The sequence below is a fragment of the Pan troglodytes genome, chromosome 19 (assembly GCF_028858775.2).
Source record: "Pan troglodytes isolate AG18354 chromosome 19, NHGRI_mPanTro3-v2.0_pri, whole genome shotgun sequence".
NCBI lineage: Eukaryota > Metazoa > Chordata > Mammalia > Primates > Hominidae > Pan > Pan troglodytes.
The window spans coordinates 51023670-51042918 of NC_072417.2; the positions used below are offsets into that span (position 1 = coordinate 51023670).

At 52.6% G+C, this 19249-nt stretch overlaps 1 protein-coding gene across 8 annotated transcripts; it reads left to right on the plus strand.

Moving 5' to 3' along the window:
- Positions 1-873: 873 nt before the first annotated feature.
- LOC129137591 (galectin-9C) lies at positions 874-18999 on the plus strand. Of its 8 annotated transcripts, none has more exons than XM_054670354.2 (11): positions 888-972; positions 7935-8026; positions 9989-10190; positions 11707-11817; positions 13001-13096; positions 14792-14827; positions 15332-15382; positions 16007-16048; positions 16516-16604; positions 16756-16918; positions 18279-18999. In XM_054670354.2, exons 1-11 carry the CDS (start codon positions 934-936, stop codon positions 18423-18425), a joined length of 1068 nt encoding a protein of 355 aa, XP_054526329.1. In that variant the 5' UTR covers positions 888-933; the 3' UTR covers positions 18426-18999. The 8 variants fall into 8 exon arrangements, with proteins under 8 accessions (XP_063654971.1, XP_054526329.1, XP_063654972.1 ...); XM_054670353.2 differs by having other exon boundaries at positions 919-972; positions 16004-16048; XM_063798901.1 differs by lacking the exon at positions 13001-13096 and having other exon boundaries at positions 874-972.
- Positions 19000-19249: the final 250 nt, after the last annotated feature.

A 19249-nucleotide genomic window follows, 5' to 3' on the forward strand; every position in this document is an offset into this window, starting at 1 on the left:
TGGTCAACTTCAGGTAAGTTTATTTCATGGCTCCCTCTCCCCTCTGCAGCCTATCCTGTTATTCTCTGTTTCAGCCAATTATTTCCCCTAACTAGGTGCTGAAGCCAATTAAAGGCAGTTCGTGCCATATGTTCCTTCCCACTCCCATGTCACTTGAAATGTTCTATTATGTCCAAGACTTCTCTCCCCATCCTAAAGCCCAGAAAATAAGGATGGAGATGAGAAGAAAGGGAGATTCACTGAGGGGGAGGATCAGAAGCTCCTGGGCACCCCATACTCTAGAATAAAAATCTTCATTATGGTGTTTTTCATGCAAAATATTCCCTTCTACATAATTATGTTTTAACATGAAGAATAGAAATTTAAAGAGGAGAAATACTTGAAGATTCTGAGAATCTTCATATAGCTCAGGCTGCCACGAATTAGCTGTGTGACCTGGGGCATGTCCCTCAGACTCTGAGCCTCAGCTTCTCTATATGTAAAATGGGTTGAAGCCACCCTTCCCCACAAGCACCCTGTGCACAGGCAATACCCAGCCCCATTATTTTCTGGAACCAGTGGCCAAGCATGCTTAGGACACACAGCCACATACTTCTGGGCAGTGTCATCTGGCAACTCACTGTCATGTCAGTGTGGTCAAGCATTGTAGACCTCTATGAACCAAATATGCTTCAGGCTTGGGTTGAGCACAGGAGAGGGAGGAGGGAAAGGTCACTGGGGCTGGGAGTGCCTACTTCCCTCTATGAGTGTCACCTCAGTTCACCCAGCACCCTACCTTTCTCTCTCTGGACCCACTTCCTCTTGCTGCCGGCTCCTCCCCATTGAATAACAGCCAAGTTGCTTTGGTTTCTATTACTTTGTTAAGTCATTCCTCCTGCAAAGGACTGCCTGGCAGGTGTCAAAGGCAGTGGTGGCCACAGAGGCGGTGGAGAGATGGCCTTCAGCGGTTGCCAGGCTCCCTATCTGAGCCCAGTGAGTTCCGGGGCCGTGGGCACAGGGCTGCCTCAGCCAGGGGGACACAGTTCTGGGGCTCTGAGGAAGCAACTCCTGGGTGGCAGGAGATAGGGGTGGGGGCATCCCAAAGAGAACACAAGCAGGGCAGAAATGTCAGTGGGGGTCGTCCTGGCACAGCTGTGCCATGCTGAGCTCACTCATGCCTGGAGAGATGCTCCTCCCATGAGTCATGGGTTTGACAGTGTTGACTGAGCTGTCCTGTCCTGTCCTGTGTGCTCAGGGGAAGAGGTGTAGAGTGGGATGGTTTGTGTAAAGAGGAAGCAAGCATGCTTCTGGGACAGTAAGGATGCTACCCGGCATGGTAGTTAAGGGTGCATACTGTGGAGTTGTCCTCCCTGGGTCCAGCTATTTACTGGCTGGTGGTCTCTGGGCCTCAGTTTCCATATCTGTGAAGTGGGAATAATACTTGAGCCCCCCACTCCCAGGGTTGGGATATGGATTAAGGAAGTAGTGTATCTAGTGTGTTTGAACAGTGCCTGACACACTGTAGGTGCTTTGGGAGTGTTTCATGTTATTGGGAGTCTGGGTGCAGCAGGGAAGGCCTCCCGAGGAGGTGTCCGTGCTCTGAAGGGTGAGGCGGAGTTAACCAGGCATAGGCATGTCAGGGCATCTGTAGACGGACAGTCTCAGAGGTGACAGGGGGCAGGGACTGTCCCTGCAGTGTGGGGTCAGAGGGCTGCAGGTGCCTTGCTGAAACTCTGTGAGGTTTATAAGTCCCCTTCATTCACGGAAAATCCAAGGTTCAGGGAGGCAAAGGCCAGTTGCCAAATGCCCCCAGATGGGAGTGGCAGCCCCAGGAGCCCAGGAGCCTTCAGGGGTGACTGTGTCCTGGGCTGGGTCCTGTCATAGGATCTCACCCTGCCTTGGCAAAGAGCTTCCCGAGGGGCTGGAGTGGGTGGGCTGATGGGCCCTTCCTGAGTGGGGAGGCAGAATGGGGAGGGTGGGCAGAGGCAGGGTGCTGAGGGCAGGGAAGCTGCCAGGGGCCACCTCAGCAGAGGCCAGGGTCGGGCTTGGGTGCCCTCTGGTGATACTGAGTCCAGAATGAGGCTGCCTATGTTCTGGTCTGCAGAGCTCAGCTCTGCTTTCTAGACTCCAGAGAGGAAGAATGGAGAAAGGAGGCCTGTTTCCTCCTGGCTGTCACCAATGACCCCTCAGCCACCCTATGGAAGCCCCCAAGGTAGAACCTGCATAGAGGGAGTGGGGGAAGCTGGAACGGGCTGCCGGTGTTGGGCGAGCCTTAGGGTCAGCGTGTGCCACCTTGAGCATGTCACCCCATTTCTGGTTTTCTGTCAGAGAGGGGATCCCAGAGCTTCTTCCAGGTTCTGACATATTATTATTCTGGTAACTGGTTTTTACTTTCTAATCTTTGGATTCAGAAGGAAAATCCTCCTATGCACATCAGAGAGTTTGAGAGAGTTAAAGCGGGGCCTTGGAGCTCAGACAAGAAAGACGATCAGTGCAGCCCCCACAGGTGTCCAGAGCTCCCCTCTACCCTACGGGGGCTCCCCTGGGTTGGGACACTTGAGCCTCACTCGGTGACCCATCTGGCAGTCGGAGCCACGCTTTCTCCACATGCCGACAGTGGGGGAAGGTCACGCGGTTCACTGTCCTGCTGAGGAGGGCTGAGTGCCATGAGGGCCTGGCTTGGAAACCTCACTCCCACTTCTTGTCTGGCCTCATCTAGCCCAGCCTCTTTGGAGGGCTGGGGGGAAGCTGGAACCACCTGCTGTGTGGCCCAGGAAGCACTGTGAGAGCCAGGAATAAGGACGTTCCGAGCTTCCTCATGAGAGGAAGCCTGTGTGGTGGTTAGAAGCGTGGGTGCTGGGGTTCAAATCCCAGCTCTGTTGCTGACCAGCTGTGTAGCTTTGGGCAAGTGACTGAACTTTTCTGTGCCTCAGTTTCCTCATCTGTAAAAGTGGCCGGGGTTGCTGTGAGGATAAATGTTCCTGGTCACCCCCAGAGCCCTCATGGACACACGTGGATCCAAATGCCACAGCAGCCTTAGCTGGCCAACTTAAAACAACACATTTGTGCTTACAGTGTTGGAGGTCAGAAGGCTAAAATCAAAGTGTCATGAAAGGTGGCCAGCAGGACCGTGGAGCCTCTGAGGCAACAGGGCACTTTGGCTAAGAGCCATGTACTGGCTCCAGCTGGCAGGCAGTCTCGGCCAGCCAGGCTGAGCTCCCTACTATTGGGGCCAGGCCTTGGTGTCCTCTGGTGATGCTGAGTCCAGAATGAGGCTGCCCACATTCTGGTCCGCAGAGCTCAGCTCTGCTTTGACTTCCAGGTAGGAAGAAGAGGGAAAGTCCCCGGTCTCTGGGCACAACCAGGAACAGAGAGCAAGTTCTGACTCAGCAGAGGGATTGATTTGTTCCATGCAAAGAGCTGCACTGTCAAGGCCGACATGGGCCAGAGGCTCAGCACATGGCATCGCACCCCGTCCTCTCAGAACGCTGCCAGCCAGGGGCTCAGCACATGGCATTCCACCCAGTCCTCTCCAGAATGCTGCCAGCCAGGGGCTCAGCACACAGCATTGCACCCAGTCCTCTCCAGAACACTGTCGGGTGGTGTTACTGTCCTGCCATTCAGAGGAGGGAAGTGGGGCACAGGCAGGTCAAGTGACTTGGCCAGTGTCAGAATTGCTAGTGTACAGAGCTGGGAGGCGAGCCCAGGCCCATGGGACCACAAATCCAACATAAAAATCCATCCTCCTGCACCCTACGGAGCAAAAGTAGGTCCAGTTGTTTTCCTGGGTTTCCTGGACACACGGATCTAAATTCCACAGCAGCCTTGGCTGGCCAATCTTAAAACAACAAATTTGCTCTCTTAATGATTCTGGAGGTCAGATGTCAAAATCAACGTGTGAGCAAGGTTGTTTCCTTCCGGAGGCTCCAGGGGAGAATCTGTTTCTTTTGCTTTTCCAGCTTCTAGAGGCTGCCTGCCTGCCTTGGCTTATGACCCCTCCTGCCATCTTTAAAACCAGCAGCTTTGTCTGGGTGCAGTGGCTCATGCCTGTAATCCCAGCACTTTGGGAAGCTGAGGCAGGAGGATCTCTTTAGCCCAGGAGTTGGAGACCAGCCTGGGCAACAAACTGAGACTGTGTCTCTACAAAGAATAGACAAAAATTAGCCAGGCATGGTGGTGCATGCCTGTAGTCCCAGCTACCTGAGAGGCTGAGGTGGGAGGATCGCTGAGCCTGGGGAAGTGGAGGCTGCAGTGAGCTAAGATCATGCCACTGCACTCCAGCCTGGGTGACGGAATGAGATCCTGTCTCAAAAAAAAAAAAAACACACACACACAACAAACAAACAAACAAACAAAACCCCCAAAACCAGCTTCTTGCTTCTGTTGTCACATCTCTTACCTCTGACTTTGATCCTCCTGCTCCCTTTTATAGGACCTTTGTGATTACATTGGGACCACCTGTATAATCCAGGACAATCTCCTCATGCCAAAATTATTCATTTAATCACATCTGCAAAGTCCTTTCTACAACATATTCACAGTTTCCGGGGATTCGAATGTGGATGTTTCTGGGGGGTCGCCCACTGATAACCAGTATTATAAGTTTCTTGTAAATCCTTCCAGAGATATTTTATCTATAAATAAATAAATGCAAGTCCATAGCCTTCCCCTACCCACTTTTTATGCAAATGGCATTATTCCATATCAGTGCTCAGAGTTTTCCTCTTTTTCTTTTTTCTTTTCCGTCTTCTTTTTCTTTTCTTTTGAAAGCTACACAGAACTTTTTCTATTATATGGAAATACCCTAATTTATTTCACCTTTTCCCTGTTGGAAGACTTTTAGGCTCCTTCCAATGCTTTGCTTTATAATCCTTTGTGTTATAATGCTGCAATGAATAACCTTGTTTGTTGGATGATATTCAATTTAAAATCTCATTTTTCAGGACAGGCATAGTGGTTCATGCCTGAAATCCCGGCCCTTTGGGAGGCCAAGACAGAAGGATCACTTGAGCCCAGGTGTTCAAGACCAGCCCTGGCAACATATCGAGACCTGGTCTTTTCAAAAAAATTTGAAAATTAGTGGGGCATGGCTTGGTGGCCTGCACTTATTTGGTCTCAGCTGCTCGGGAGGCTGAGGTGGGAGGATTACTTGAGCACAGGAGGTGGAGGCTGCAGTGATCCATGATCACACTCCTCACTACACTCCAGCCTGGTCAACAGAGTGAGAACCCACCTCAAAATAAAATAAAATAAAATAAAAATCTTGTTTTTCAGAAATTGGGGGTGCCATTTAAGACATTTTGAAACCTCACAGAACTTTTTTGGGGAACTTGTTGCCTTGGAGATTAGCCTGCCCTGTCCTGCCCCCATGACCTGTACTTGGTCTTTCTCCCTCCTGGCTTCCTTAGTTAAGCCTTGTGTGGACTTGCGAGCCCATGTCCATCACTCTCTGCCTTCAATTCTAGATGCTGTGGTGTGAATACGCTTGAGTGGAGGCCGCATGCTTCCCAGGAGGGTGTGTATTTTCAGCGTTGTCTCTCATGATAGAATGAAAGGCTCTGGAGGGAATCACAGGCTGCCACAAACAGGCAAGGGGAAAAATCTTCCACAGACGCGTTTCAGGGACAACAGGTTTCCCAATCCTAGCCCATGCTGGCCCATAACTGGATCAGGCTGACTCTCCTTCCCCCACACCGCTGGTGTAGACAGGGACAAGAAAGAGAAGTCAGAGACACAGAGAAGCTATGATTTGCTTGAGGTCACCAAAGTATTTAATGGCAGAGTTCAGACCTGACCTGAGGAGCAAGAAAAGACACCCCCCTCAAATCCATGGGGAGCAGAGACTATCTGGATCAGATCTCAGATTGCCTGGGGCTGTCACGGTGCCAGGTGTGTACACTGAGCTAGGATGGGTTTCCCAGGGTGCTGTGTGGTCACACAACTCAACAATACAGAACAGAAAGCAGTGACCAGTAGGCTGAATTTGGCTAGTGGGTGTTTTCTGTTTGGCCTGCACAGTGTTTATTTTAACTTGTTATTATAGGAAATTCAAACATGCAGAGAGAATTGTACCATCAACAACACACACCCATCACTCTGCTCCAACAATGAGCAACTCAGGCCTATCTTGCTTCATCCTATACCCTCCCTCGCTTGCTTCTCTTCCCACCTTCAGATATGTGGAAGCAAATCCAGAGATTTCATTCCATTGTAAATATTTCATTGTGTATCTCTACAATATGGGAATTTGGGGAGTTTCATTTGAGACAGGGTCTCGCTTTGTTGCCCAGGCTGGAGTGCAGTGGTGCAATCGTGGCTCACTACAGCCTCGACCTCCCAGGCTCAAGTGATCCTCCCACCTCAGCCTCCCAAGTAACTGGGGTTAAAGGTGTGCACCACCACATCTGGCCAATTTTTTTTATTTTTTGTAGAGATGGGGGTCCCACTATGTTGCCCAGGCTGGCCTAAAACTCCTGGGCTCAAGTGATTGTTTTACCTCAGCCTCCCAAAATGCTGGGATTATAGATGTAAGCCACTGGGCCCAGTCAGGAACTTTTACACAATCCTTTTTGACAAAAAATTTCCCCCAAGAAATTAGAAAGTTTAAAAAAAAAAAATTCAGGTTTCTGTCTCATCTTAAAAATTTGGAAGTTCTGCCAATACTAAGCCCAGACGGTAATCACTGGTTAGTGCTGAGTAGATGTTGACTTTTTAGATTAGGGGTGTGACGTCTACTTTGCCACAGTCCCCACCACTCCCTACCTGGCCATCTGACTCATACACATCACCTGCCTGGCTTCTTTAGGCATTTAATTTGTGTAGGAAATTGACCTAAAGGAGATATTAGAGAAGACATTAAAAACTTGAAGAATGTGAAAATCAGCCATGAGATAGAACTGTGCTTTAATGCAGGTTATAGAACCACACCGGATATGAGGCATTTCGGAATAAACTTTGAAAATTGGAAGTACCGGTTTGTGAATTTTGCTCAGAGAGACCAAGGTGGGGGGTGGGTGACAGTAGTAAAGCATCTCCTATGTGCCAGTCTCCTCTACCACAGGCTTTTTCTCACAAAATCATCACTCATATGCAGTAGGAGAAACACCTTCCTATTTTACAGATGAGGAAACTTAGGCAAAGAGAGGTGAAATAGGCTTCCCAAGGCCACTCAGGTCAGGAGCAGCAGAGTTAGGATTCAGACCTGGAGTCGGCCTGACTCCAAAACGATGCATGCCCATAGCTCCTTTAAAGAGGCGCGGAAGAGAGAATTTGACAAAGTGGTTGCCCATGGGGCCTGGGAAGAGTGGGGAAACTACGCTAGGGCTGGGGGCTGCAGAGGGCATCTGGGAAGAGACTCTGCTGAAGGTGGTCAGGAGGGCAAAGGTCACGGTGGCCATTGTTATATGGTGGTGGTGGGGAGAGGTGCATGCCTTCTTCTTGACCCTCTCTGGTGACCCTCTCGGTGGAACCTGCAGACCCTTGATGGGTCCCTTTGTTCCCTTGGGCCTCCTGAGTCCCCAGCCAGGGTGCTGGGCACTTTGCTGGGAGCTTGGCATGGGGTCCAGCAGCCCCATTGCTACCTAGTTCCTTACCAGCCCAGGGCGTCTGCCTGCTACTTCCCTGCCTGGAAGGAAGGCCTTCCGCCTGGAGCGTTCCTGGTGTGGCCTCCGCTGCCTCTCAGACTCTCACACAAGCTCAGCTCCCTGTCGCGTCCTCTCAGGGCCAGGATTCTCCTTATCACAAGCTTAGACTGTCTCAGTAACTAATTGGATTTGTGTCTGCCTCCACACAGGACCCTAAGACCCGTGGGGCTGAGACTCCTTCTGTCCTGGTCACAGCTGCACCCTAGCCCCTCGCATGGTGCGGTCACACCCAGGCCAGCCACCGACTAGCCCTGGAGGGGAGCAAACAGGAGGCTGGCCACCTGACTGAGGCCCCATGTCTTCTCCCTGCAGGCCGTCCCCTTTTCTGGGACTATCCAAGGGGGTCTCCAGGACGGATTTCAGATCACTGTCAATGGGGCCGTTCTCAGCTCCAGTGGAACCAGGTGTGTGTATATGGATGGAAACGTTTCACTCCAGCCTCGTCCCTTAGTAAAGCCACTGTGCCTGTGAGCCTCGGTTAGTTCAAACAACAACATCCAAGCTCACGTGTCTGGCTCAGGGGAGACCCAATGCATCCCTAACCCATGCCACAGGACAGCACTCCACAGGCACAACCTGCACCCAGGGATGCCATTAACCTGGACTCCAGGATGAATGGGGCCCTGGGAGCTGAAGGTCTAAGGAGGGAGTGGGATGGTCAGAGTTGGATGATTATGTTCTGGGCTGAACCTTGCACACTGTGACTGAGAGTTGCAAAAATCAAACTTCCTCCATTTCCCTAACTGCTCTCATCCACTCTGAAGCTCTCCTTCTGCGACATGAAAATATTGAAAATTGACATCCGAAGTAATTTGATCTCTTTTCGTTTCAAGGCCTTTTCTGGAAACTACTAAGTCAATTCAAAATACTAACATTGTATCAGGGCTGTTTCCCACTCCTTCCTCCCTCCCAAGGTGGGCTGTCTGGTAACAGAGAGGAGCTCACGTGGCTTGTCAGTGGCTGGGAGGGCCCCCGACCCTCACGCAGGCCTGGCTGACCCCTGCCGAGGCACCCTGACTGGGTGGCACAGAGGTGTGCAGCTCTCTCCTGGTTTAGTGAGGGACCACGGGTGGCTGCCTGCTGAAGTCTGTGGGGCCCACAGAAGAGCCTCTGGACTCACGGCTCTCTCTCGGAAGCCTCTCTGCCTCAGTCCCAGCGGACCTCTCTTAAGACCTTCTGGGCCTCGTAGATCCCAGCTCAACCTCAGCTCGGCCACCTAGATTCTTGATGACCTCCTCCGCCATTGCCATCCTGCTGTCGGACTTCTGTGAGAGCCTGCAGTGCCCCCAGGAGATGCCAAGGGCAGGGAGGCCCTGATCCCCCTGAATCCTCCAACCGGGGGAATCAGAACCATGCCTCTGATCTTCCACCCCTTCCTCTTTCCCTCTCCCTCCGTTTCCCCCACCTCCCAGCACCAGGAGGGCTTCCCACTCCCATCCTGTTGCACAGAGACAGATCCTACCTCAGAGGGCCCTCTCCTCTCAGGAGCTTTCTGTCTCTCCCTTCCTTGGGGCAGGAATTTCCAAAGGGCCACAGGAATGAAGCTGAAGGACTCCAAAGGAAAAAAATACATGCAGTGATATTTCAAATGCAATCTTCTCCATTTATTCATTTAATTAATTTATTTTTTTCTTTAGAGACAGGGACTTTTTTCTTTCACCCAGCCTGGAGTGCAGTGGTACGATCATAGCTCACTGCAGCCTCGACTTCCTGGGCTCAAGGGATCCTCTCATCTCATCCCCCAGAGCAGCTGGGACTATAGACATGCATCATGATGTCTAGCTAATTAAATATATATATATCTTTTTTTTTTTAAGTAGAGATGAGATCTCGCTCTGTTGCTCAGGCTGGTCTTCAACTCCTGGGCTCAAGTGATCCACCCACCTTGGCGTCCCAAAGTGCTGTGATTACAGGCGTGAGGCACTGCGCCTGGCCCCGATTTCACATGCTCTTTACATTTGTTCTCTTCTTTCACACTTAATCAGGCATGTGCTGGCCTCCAACAAGTGTCCACTGGCACAGAAGGCTCTCTCTTCTAGGTGTGCTTAACAACTTCCATCTTTGTTACCAACTGGTAATCACTTTCCAGGACCTATGCTTCTTGTTTGCTAATGCCAGCACTTTCCCTTAGCCATTTTCTACTTATGTTTAGAAAATCGTGCTGTAAAGGCAAAATGCAATAATTGCACAAAAACACATTGGATCCAAATTAGAGAAACAAAAAGGATGCCAACCAAGCAGTCTCTGCCACGCAAGTTGTATGCAAGATCCCAGACAAACACAGGGCAGAGGCACCGAGGCCCTCCTGTGCCTGTCATTGGCAATAATCCATGCCACAGAAGACTATTTGCTTTTCCTGGGCCTAGGTTTGCTGTGGACTTTCAGACGGGCTTCAGTGGAAACGACATTGCCTTCCACTTCAACCCTCGGTTTGAAGACGGAGGGTATGTGGTGTGCAACACGAGGCAGAAAGGAAGATGGGGGCCTGAGGAGAGGAAGATGCACATGCCCTTCCAGAAGGGGATGCCCTTTGACCTCTGCTTCCTGGTGCAGAGCTCAGATTTCAAGGTGAGCAGGAATCCCCTCCCCACCTCTCACCCACAGGACTCCCAGCCCTATCAGGTGAATGTGAATGGCCTTTTAAGTAACCACTGTAATTGACATTCAGCCAGAGTGACACCACCATACAGATAACATGACCATTTCCTTGTAAGGGTGTTACCCATGGCTGTGTAGTCTCCTTACGCACCTTCACCTGAATCTACAGGTGCGCCTCCTGCTTCTTTTACTCTGAAAATAAGAACTAGAGGAGTCATCACGTTGCTGTTAGGTGTTGTGTGTCTTTGAATTCCAAGCTCATTCCATTCCTCTGCTATCACCATACCTCCTCTCCAGGTCCCTGGTAACATTTATTTTTCAGCGACATTGTTCCAGCCTTTATCCAGAGTCTATTACGGTTATAGTTCTGTAAGCACATTGCAAATTACCTTTGCAAGCACAGTAGGTCTCTGGGCTTGAGAAGCCGGTGGGTAAGTCAGTCTGAATATGCTTATCTGAGATAAGGATGTTCCCATCCATTCAGTATGCAACACGATGTCACCTCTCCTCTGCTCCCCGTGAGCATTTTATGCATATTTAAATAATACCCCTGCAGTCCTAAAAAGGAATGAGATCATGTCCTTTACAGGAACATGGATGGAGCTGGAAGCCGTTGCAGGAGCAGAAAACCAAACACCGCATATTCTTACTTATAAGTAGGAGCTGAACGATGAGAACACATGGACACAAGGGGGGAAACAACACACACTGGGGCCTGGTCAGGGACGGAGAGCATCAGGAAGATTAGCTAATGGATGCTGGGCTTGATACCAAGGTGAAGGGTTGATCTGTGCAGCAAAACACCGTGGCACACATTTACCTAGTTAACAAACCTGCAGATCCTATACTCATACCCTGGAACTTAAAATAAAAGTTGAAGGGGCTGGGCACGGCGGCTCACCCTTATAATCCAAGCACTTTGGGAGGGTGAGGAGGACAGATCGCTTGAGGTCAGGAGTTCAAGACCTGCCTGGCCAACATGGTGAAATCCCGTCTCTACTAAAAATACAAACATTAGCTTGGTGTGGTGGTGGATGCCTGTAATCCCAGCTACTCGGGAGGCTGAGGCAGGAGAATCGCTTGAACCACTGCACTGCAGCCTGGCTGACAGAGTGACACTCTATCTCAAAAAAAAAAAAAAAAAAGTTGAAGGAAAAATAAATAATAAATAAATGAAACCCCAGGAAATTCAGTTCGCTTCCTGAGCATGGGCTCTTTCTGGAACAATATGGCCTCCTAACCAGGCTGGAAATCGAGGAGTGAGAAGAAAGGGGCAGGAAACAACCAGAAGAATGGAAAGCCCGACTGGAGCCCAGTAGGTACTCCGGTTGATGCACTTCGGGCCACACACACGTCCCTGTAACTGGCCCCACACTGAAGACCAGACTCAGGTCTTCATTTTCTAGAAAGAGGGTCCAGGAGCTCAGGGGTGGTCCCCATCCCGGCCTGGGACGCCTCCCCCAGAACACGTGCTCTCCTCTGGCAGGTGATGGTGAACGGGAGCCTCTTCGTGCAGTACTTCCACCGCGTGCCCTTCCACCGTGTGGACACCATCTCCGTCAATGGCTCTGTGCAGCTGTCCTACATCAGCTTCCAGGTCAGACTGTCCACCTGGCACCGGTCCCAGGGGCTGGGATGCAGGGCCCCGTGTAGCTGTGCCTAGGCCCAGCTGGGTGGACCCGAGCCAGTCTCCTACCCAGGTCACTCTGGGGACAACCTCTGCTTCCCTGTCCCAGTACCTGCCCGCCCCTTCTCCTCTGTCACTCTGCCCCTCCTTCTGTGTCACTGTCTCTGTCTGGAACACCTGCCTTGGTCTCCCAGACTCCTCAGCTGCCCCTTTCTCTTCATCCGTCAATTTCCATCCTGGTAAGGAGGGCATATTGTTCTAGAAAGAGCCCAGGCTCAAGAACCAAACTGAATCCAGTTCAAATTCCCAGCTCTGCCATTCGTCATCTGTGGGATCTTAGACAAGCAACTTTGCCTCTCTCAGCCTAGGTTTCGTCATCTGTAGAATGAGCATGGTCATTGCCTGCCCCCCATGGGTGGTTGTGTGATTCAGTGAGGAGACAGATATCAGAGGTCACACAATGGCGCCCCTGGGCCCACACCAGGGTCTGTTTGACCTCTGTGTTTTAAAAACTTTGAATGCGTTGCCAACATCTAAAAGGTCAGGAGACCCAGGTATGGTGGTGGAGGTCTGCAATCCTGGTTACTCAAGAGGCTGAGGCGGGAGAATCGCTTGAGCCCAGGAATTAGAGTTCTGCCTGAGCAACATAGCAAGACCCCATCTCTAAAATCTTTTTGTTTGAATAATAAAATAAAATAAATAAAACTAAAGAAGGTCAGGAGATACCAATACCACGTGAAAAATGGGAAGATTAGGGTATGCTGGGCCCACATTCCCACAGGGCACCGGCAGCTGGATGGGAGCTGCTGTTACCCTTTTGGCATTCGAGGGAGCTCCCTGAGATGAGCGAAGTGCACAGTAGGCCCTCAGCAAATCTGGGCTCCTCACCCTTTGGTCCTCATCTCTCATTCCCTCCTTCCCTGACTCTCTCCCCTGCGGGTGGAAGGGGAGGGAAGAGCTGGAGGGAGACTGTCCCCCTGCGCTGCTCACCGAAGCCTGGCCCTTTCCGCTCCCGCCTCCGTGTGGCCCTAACCCCCTTGCTGCATCCCCCTGCCTGCCTGTTCTCTGCCTCCTGCCCCTGCATCTGCCTTTCGGCTTCTCCTTGGCTCTATTAATGCTTCTCCTCACCGGCCGGTGCCTTTTGTTTTAACAGAATCCCCGCGCAGCCCCCGTTCAGCCTGCCTTCTCCACGGTGCCGTTCTCCCAGCCTGTCTGTTTCCCACCCAGGCCCAGGGGGCGCAGACAAAAAGTGAGTTCAACACAGAGGCCCTGGGTGGCTGAGCAGACAGCAGGAAGGACCGAGGGTTTAAGAGGCTGGCCCCAGCCAGCCGGCCACCAGGGCCTGTAGGCCACATCTTGCCCACTCAAGAGTTCCCTGTCTCTGTCTGCTGGGCACCCAGAGCCGGGGACCTGGGTGTTGCCCTGGATTCTTCACTCCCCCTTCTTTATGTCTCTCCAAGGCACCAACACATCTCCCTCCCAAAGCCACCGATGTGGTCCAGGCCTCTGGGATTCCTCACCATGACTACAGGGGTCCAGTTCCCCACCCCCCACACCCAACCGCTGCCACAGTGACCTTCTTATAAGCAAATCTGATCACACTCTCTCCCTGCTTAAAAATCTTAAAAGTCCCCAGCCCTTCAAACAAAGCCCAAATGCCCCAGCAGGGCATACGAATTCCTCCCCAGTCTGGCCCCAGTCCACCTCCTTGCCTCACCCCCAACCCACGAAGCTCATGCAACCTCCACGGCTCACTCAAGGCCCTCTCGGGCCACCATGCTTTTGCATATGCTGTCCCTGGTCCCGGAAGCACCCTCTGCCAGCCTGCCCCCAGCACACGCCTAATCGCCCTTCCATGCTCTGCCAAAGTGTCGCTCCTCTGGGAGTCCTCCCTGCCCAGAATATTGTTGGATGCTCCCCCCATGCCCCCACGGAGTCTGTACATATCTGTGCCATGCCAGTTCACAGCACCCCATTGTAACTGTTTGCGTGTCTGTCCCTGTCACTCCACCCCCATCTCCCTATGCCCATTAGGCCCCAGAGGGCTGGGACTGTGGGTTGTTCATTTGCACAGTGCCTGGCACTCACTAGGGACTCGAAGAATGAATGAATGTGGAATGTGGTTTTCACAGCCAGGGAGAATGGGATACCAGCCAGGACAAGAACAGTCTACTGGGTGGGGCAGGATCCACGACAAGGAGGTGAGCAGCCCTTCCTCTGGCCACTCAAGCAGTGGGGACTGGGAGGAGGGGCGCTTTGTCTATGTAGCCTTTTTATGGCCCATGATGGTACAGACAGTGCACCTGCCTCCTGCCACGCTGACTTCAGGACTGGTGGAGCCCCAGGGAACATTTGCAGGGCAGCCAAACTTTGGCCCTGGCCCTGGCGCTGGCCCTGGCCCTAGGGATGACAGAAAGTGTGCTGGATACAGTCAGACAGAACTGGCTGCCATTTTGGATTTGATCCCTTCCACCTGGGCAAGCTTGGGCAAGTTGCTTAATCTTTCTGAGCCTCATTGCCTCACCAGGGACACAGGAGCTGAGGCTGCTTCCCTCTTTGGAAAGCACTGAAGCCCAGTACTCGGCCCACAATAGGCCTTCAACAAATACCACTTCTCACCTTACGGGTGAAATATGGCACCGGAAGTAATGCTCTTGGCTGTGGGAGCTACAGAAAGCAATGAGGTCTCTATCAAACCCAGCCTCCTCTCTCTCGAGAGGAACCAGTGGGGATACCCTACCCCTCAGCCCCAAAGCCCTGTGCACCTGAGGGTAAAAATCTGGGTGCCACGGGCTCAGGAAGGCTTGCTTGGGAGCAAGAGGGAGGTGGATGTGTCTGGGGAGGCATTTCTGAGCACAAGAGCCTCCCTGGAGTTCTGCCATCGTCTCTCCCCATTCTGTGGTGCCCGCAATAACCACCGTTCTGACTCTCCTCACCCCTCCAGCCTCCCAGCGTGCGGCCTGCCAACCCCGCTCCCATTGTAAGTCTCTTGCTTTCTTTTTGGATCCTCTTGATTTTGGCTCTTCTTCTGGGCTAATGGAGGATGCAGGGCCAGGCATTGGGCCTCTCCCATCGGGAGTGGGGAGGGCAGAGGCCAGGCCCTTGACCATCTACCCGGCCTGGCGAGGTTGGTGGGTGAATGTGGTTGGCTGGCCGTGATGGAACAACCTGAGTTGCCACTCCATGGGCAGCCACGGAAGACCATGCCCCACATTCACTTCTCTCACCTGCAAAGGGAGGCTAGGCTGAGAGACGTTTCCCCGAGAGGAAAGACGGGCCAGAGCCACCAGCGTCCCCATCTGTCTTCTCCAGGGTTCTAACCTTTGCCCCTCCCTCATCCCCTGGACCCACCCTCCGTGGGGTCTGTGGGACCACTGGGCTGGTTATGCCCCTGGAGGGTGCCTGCCGTGTGGCACCCTCTGGTGGGAGCTGGGGTGGTCTTTACTCAGGAGAGCCTGGGTGAGACCTGGTTTCTTTCTTCCAGACCCAGACAGTCATCCACACGGTGCAGAGTGCCTCTGGACAGATGTTCTCTGTAAGTCTTCAAGTTCTGATCAGTTCACAGCTGCACAGTGCCCTCCTTCCCCAAGAACTAAACTCCCTAGAGCCCTAGAGTTGGGAAGAAAGCGGTTTAGCAAGGAGGGTGGGGACATCTGGGGCTGAGTCCTTGGCTCAGGTGACATGTGGTTAAAACTATCCTTGGGACAGCAGAGATTCTGGATTTATCCAGTGGTGGAAGAGGCAGGTTCCCTAGAGACTGGGAGGGAAACTGGTCCTTCTGTCACCAAGTAGGGAGTGCAGTGGCCCCAGCACCCGGATGTGAGGTTCCTGGCCCTGCCTTCTGGGTCCCCGGGATGTCACTACAGATCACAGGCTTAAGCTCTTCTCCTGCTGGTGCAAATCAGGCTGGGAACTTAGCATTAGTGGGGCTGCCTGTGGAGGGGCTGAGGGGCAGGTGACCGTGGTGGGGTCTGGGAACACGGCAGGAAGTTCCAGGAAGGCTAACGTGAAAACGGAGTTTTACGGGAGAGTCCAAGGGCCAAAGGCTCATGAGGTCAGCCTCACAGTGGAGCCCCCTCTAGAATGCGTGGGTGCGCGTGGGTGAGTGCTCGCGCACACATGCGCTCTCCCATTGAATTTCCTGGTTTCTTTTCAGCAGACTCCCGCCATCCTACCTATGATGTACCCCCACCCTGCCTATGTAAGTGGTTTCTCAGGGAGGGCAGAGGTTCTGTTTGTGGTGGGCAGGCTAGGGATGAAGGGCCGCTGCGGAGGGATCCGCTGGCCTTGAAAAATTAAAAGCGAAGGGCTTTCAAAATGGTAAGCTGAAGGGCTTCAAAGCGTCCCAGTGAATTAGAAGACTGTGGAGAGGAGCTTTCAACCTTAAAACTGTCGTGTCAACGTGAGCACATTGCATGGCCCTCCCTTTTCACCCCATGAGTCTTTCTTTCTGTGTTTGGCCAAATTTCCTTTCATGACACTAATCTAAGCCCATTAATTTGAGGAGCACCGGAAAGTTTTCCTTTGGCTTTTATGGAACCAAGTAAAGATATCGTGGGCTTCTTCTCAGCTGACAGCCTGAATTCATGGGAACTGGTACAATCTTCCCCTTCCATGTGGCGGCTGCCCTGGCTGCCACTGGCTGACCTGTCCCCCTCCTTCTGACAGCCGATGCCTTTCATCACCACCATTCCGGGAGGGCTGTACCCATCCAAGTCCATCATCCTGTCAGGCACTGTCCTGCCCAGTGCTCAGAGGTAAGCCAAAGGCTCCAGTGACCTCTGGGAAGAGAGAGCCCTTCAAGGTCATTCCAGCCATTCCCCTGGCTTTTGGCAGGCTGGGGATGATGCAGAGGAAATGGGGCTCAGAACTCAGTGGACAAAGATCCAAGTAGGCTGCCCACCCCAGGTTCCACATCAACCTGTGCTCTGGGAGCCACATCGCCTTCCACATGAACCCCCGTTTTGATGAGAATGCTGTGGTCCGTAACACCCAGATCAACAACTCTTGGGGGTCTGAGGAGCGAAGTCTGCCCCGAAAAATGCCCTTCGTCCGAGGCCAGAGCTTCTCGGTAAGGCGCCGCAGCCTGGAGCTTGAAGAGGCTCCTATGGGTACACAGGGGGAGGGGGTAAAGGAGGTCTGGGGTACCTTGAACAGGATGGGAGCTGATGCCTCTGGGATGAGGGCCCAGAAGAAAAGGTGGCTAAAATTTATTGTCATTATTATTAATAATTATTACTGTCCTGCATGAAGGAAGCGTTGGGATCTGCTTTTTTAGATGAGGAAAGAAACTCACAAGTGCAGGTTACTTGCTTGCGGTCACACAGTCAGTAAGTGTCAAATCAGACCAAAGAAGGAGGTGTTATTCATTTCTTCACTGACTCATTCAACGATTTCACTGTCGCCCGCTTTGTGCAGGAAGCACTCCACATGCTGGGAGCGCAGTCATGAAGCAGACAGATAGGGTCCTTCCTCCAGAGAGTTTACAATTTAGCTGGGGGAAGGAACAAGGAAACTAAAGCATGAACAGATTGTTGCAGATAACAACAGTGCCACGCAGAAAGCAAAACAGAGCGATGAGATAGAGCGAGCCTGGGAGGGGCAGCTAGGGCCAACATGCAGAGGTGCGGGTGCGGCCTCTCCAGGAACAGCAGCAGGCGTGCTCCGCCCTGACTACACATTCAAATCACCCAGAGAGCTTCCAAAGAAAACATAGGTGCTGGGACCCCAGCCCAGGCCAATGAGGCGGTCAGCCTGGGCATTTGTATTTTTAAAATATGCCTGATTACACTCTGCAGTCAGAGTTGAAAATGACTGATGTAGGGCTTTGCAGCCATGGAGCCAGGGAGCAACATTCTTTGATTTGTGGACAGCTGTGTGACCTCGGGCAAGTGACTTAGCTACTCTGTGCTTCAGTTTCCTCATCTACAAAATGGAGCTAATAATCATACGAATCTCCTAGAGCTGTAAGAATGGAATGAGGCAGTATCTGTAGCACGCTTAGGACAGTGCCTTACACACGGCATGTGTGATAGGAGTGTCAGCTATTGCAAAGGGCAGGAGGTTTTAACATTTGTACTCTGCCTCATGGAGAAGGCATTGGGGTGGAAAAGACAAGTTAGGAGGCTGATGCTGCAGGAGCCCAGGCCCAGAGCACTCCTGTGTGCTGGGTCCGAGGGATACAGATGGCACAGGCCAGTGCTCCTGTCCCTGATGTGGTGGGAACAGTATTCTAGGCCAGGGAACGTACAGGGGAAGGAGCACGCACAGCCTGTTTAGTGAAGAGCCGGTCGCTCAGTGGGGATAGAGTGCAGGTGAGGGGCTTATTAACAACTGAGGAGGGAGGGAGGGAGGGAGGGAGGGAGAGAGGAGGCTGCAGTGAGGGTGGAGGACTTCCCAAGTGTAGTGCAAACGGCATAATCTCTGCACAGGTGTGGATCTTGTGTGAAGCTCACTGCCTCAAGGTGGCCGTGGATGGTCAGCACGTGTTTGAATACTACCATCGCCTGAGGAACCTGCCCACCATCAACAAACTGGAAGTGGGTGGCGACATCCAGCTGACCCACGTGCAGACATAGGCGGCTCCCTGGCCCTGGGGCCGGGGGCTGGGGTGTGGGGCAGTCTGGGTCCTCTCATCATCCCCACTTCCCAGGCCCAGCCTTTCCAACCGTGCCTGGGATCTGGGCTTTAATGCAGAGGCCATGTCCTTTTCTGGTCCTGCTTCTGGCTACAGCCACCCTGGAATCGAGAAGGCAGCTGACTGGGATTGCCTTCCTCAGCCGCAGCAGCACCTGGGGCGCCAGCTGCTGGAATCCTACAATCCCAGAAGGCGGGCACAGCCAGGGAGAGGGGAGGAGTGGGCAGTGAAGATGAAGCCCCATGCTCAGTCCCCTCCCATCCCCCACGCAGCTCCACCCCAGTCTCAAGCCACCAGCTGTCTGCTCCTGGTGGGAGATGGCCTCCTCAGCCCCTCCTCTCTGACCTTTAACCTCACTCTCACCTTGCACCCTGCACCAACCCTTCACCCCTCCTGGAAAGCAGGTCTGATGGCTTCCCACTAGCCTCCACCAACTGACCAGAGTGTTCTCTTCAGGGGACTGGCTCCTTTCCCAGTGTCCTTAAAATAAAGAAATGAAAATGCTTGTTGGCACATTCATGTGGGTTGACTGTGGCTTCTTTAATTCATTTGGAGACATTTTGGAATCTGTGGAATCAGGCGGAGGGGCTGCTGAGAGGAGTGGGATGGGAGAGCATGGACTCCCTTTGGGCAGGGGGTCCTGACCTCACACCTCCTAATTAAAAAAGGATTAATGGCCGGGTATGCTGGCTCACGCCTGTAATCCCAGCACTTTGGGAGGCTGAGGCAGGTGGATCACCTGAGGTTGGGAGCTCGTGACTCGCC